This window comes from Arachis ipaensis, chromosome B1, assembly GCF_059453495.1.
Source record: "Arachis ipaensis isolate K30076 ecotype BB chromosome B1, ASM5945349v1, whole genome shotgun sequence".
NCBI lineage: Eukaryota > Viridiplantae > Streptophyta > Magnoliopsida > Fabales > Fabaceae > Arachis > Arachis ipaensis.
The window spans coordinates 116,229,207-116,231,335 of record NC_142436.1 but is presented as its reverse complement, the minus strand read 5'-3'; the positions used below and the strand labels follow the sequence as shown (position 1 = coordinate 116,231,335).

General features: G+C 41.3%; 1 protein-coding gene across 1 annotated transcript; it reads left to right on the top strand.

The window, feature by feature from the left end:
- The first annotated feature begins 606 nt into the window (after positions 1-606).
- Positions 607-1,860, top strand: LOC148578042 (uncharacterized). The gene has a single exon (XM_088502942.1). The coding sequence runs from the start codon at positions 607-609 to the stop codon at positions 1,858-1,860; it is 1,254 nt and encodes a 417-aa protein (XP_088359068.1).
- The last annotated feature ends 269 nt before the right edge of the window (positions 1,861-2,129 follow it).

The window sequence follows — 2,129 nt, the reverse complement described above, 5'->3', positions numbered from 1 at the left end:
ATTATTATTATTTTATATGTTATTTTTTTTCTTTTCTTCTTCTTTTCATTATTCCTATTTTCTTTCTTCTTCTTTTCCTTTTTACATGGTGTTAGAAATTTATTTGAGTCATTTTTCCTCATTATATGCTTGTGGATATTTGCATATTGTTTGGCAATTATATATTATTTTCTTTAAAGAGTTGCTTGCATGTTAACTTTAATACTTTCTTTACCTTATTCACCATGCATGCTATGTGTTTGTGAAAAAGCCCCTATGGCATTAGGCACTTCTCTCTTATAGTCTCTACTATTTAATGCTTGCTTTTTCATAAATTCTCTTTACTATTGTATTAATTGAATTTAATTGTCAATACAAACATGGTAATTTATTACAAGTAATGCTTGGTCTATGCTACTCATGCCCTTTTCCGGCATGCCAATAAACACCTTGCATCCACTTATCTTTCGATGCACTGGCTATTTTTTATTTCTGGCTTTTCACATGTACTCGAGAGCATGTGTTAATATCAATTACATCCTAATGTGCATCCATCACCACTCTTCCGTTCTCTTCCTTGTTATATATCTATTTGAATTTAATTTACTTTCTCCTCCCTTTTTTAGGATGGCCACCAAGAAAGGAAGGGAGAAAGCAACTCCTAAACCCCCAGCAAGAAGAGGAACTAAAAGAGTATTAGTGGCAGAGCCGTCTTCAACCGCAGTCAAGCCCTCAACAAAAAGAGTTAAGAGGATAATAAAGGTTGATGAAAAGGAGAAAGCCTTTCCAGCAAAGGACACTGTGCGATTTTCCAATCGCTACTGTGAGCAGATGTTCCCTATCCTGGCAGAAAGGAACTATAACAATGAATACCTTCTTATCCTCCCGTCCAATATTGCTACCTTTGTTGAGCCGCAAATTGAACGAAGACAATGGGATTTCCTACGGAGACAGCCAAGGCAGGTCAATCTTTCTTGGGTAGTTGAGTTCTACTCTAACTTCTACATGCCAACCCTGCAGTCTGTTTATGTCCGGCAGAAGCAAGTCCCCATTATCGAAGACGCCATTCAACAAGCTCTGAGTCTTCCCCCTATTGCAGAAGGAATGGACGCCTTCCAAGAAGCCGCACTTAAGCGCCAAAGGTACCAATTTGACTGGGACTCCGTTTTCGGAGTTATCGCCTTACCTGGCAGCCGTTGGATCTACGGATACCACCGTACCCGCCCTAAGGGAATCTTGGCTTCGGCACTTATCTTAGAGGCTCGCGTATGGGCACAGATCATGTCCCATTGCGTCTTCCTGAGCACTCATGAGTCCTCCTTCACTGCGGACATGGCTGTTCTACTCTGGTGCATCCTTACAGACCAACCTTTGAATCTCTCAAGACATATCCGGAATGCTATGGGACACGTACAAATTGCGGGCAACTTACCTTTCCCCGCCTTGGTCTCAGATCTTGTCTCAGCAGCCGGAGTCTCCTACAGGGCTGGGGACACCAAAGCCGTGCTTCCACGGGATGATCAGTATGTCCCTAACGGGAAATACCTCAGACTTCCAGTAGCCACTACAAGTCTTCCTACTGCTCCAGTTGAAGATAATCCTTCTTCAATACCACAAGCACCTACAACTGATGAATTGCTCCAGCAGATAATCAAAAAGTTGGATCGGCAAGAACACAAAGCTAAGTTAAGAGAGCGCCGTAACAACCGAAGATTCAAACACCTCAGGGAGCTACTTAGAGGAGATTGCAGAGACTCAGACACCCCGGAATCTACTTCTTTTACCAGCACAGGGAGCCATGACGGTCCCGATTGTGGAGATACTGCTACCAGCCCACCCCTGTTCCTGACAGATGGCACCGCGGATGGTGCAAAGACTTAAGTGTGGGGAGGTCGGTCAGTACCTGTCTTCCGGAGGTAATTTCTCTTCTCTAGCACCAATAATTAGGATATTTTAGTTAGATTTTCTTTCTTTTATAGAATAGAATAAATTGCATAGGTTAGGATAGTTGCATGCATGTTCTACTTGATTGAAAAGACAATAAGTTTCTTCTAAAACTCTATCTTTGGAATAAAATTTCACTAATTTTTCAAAATTTTTATGATAAATTTGCTTGAGTTGTATTTGGAACATGATGTTTGAACTAAAGA

Excerpts from the sequence above, each read along its gene's own strand:
- LOC148578042 (XM_088502942.1), top strand. The coding sequence starts at position 607 with ATGGCCACCAAGAAAGGAAGGGAGAAAGCAACTCCTAAACCCCCAGCA.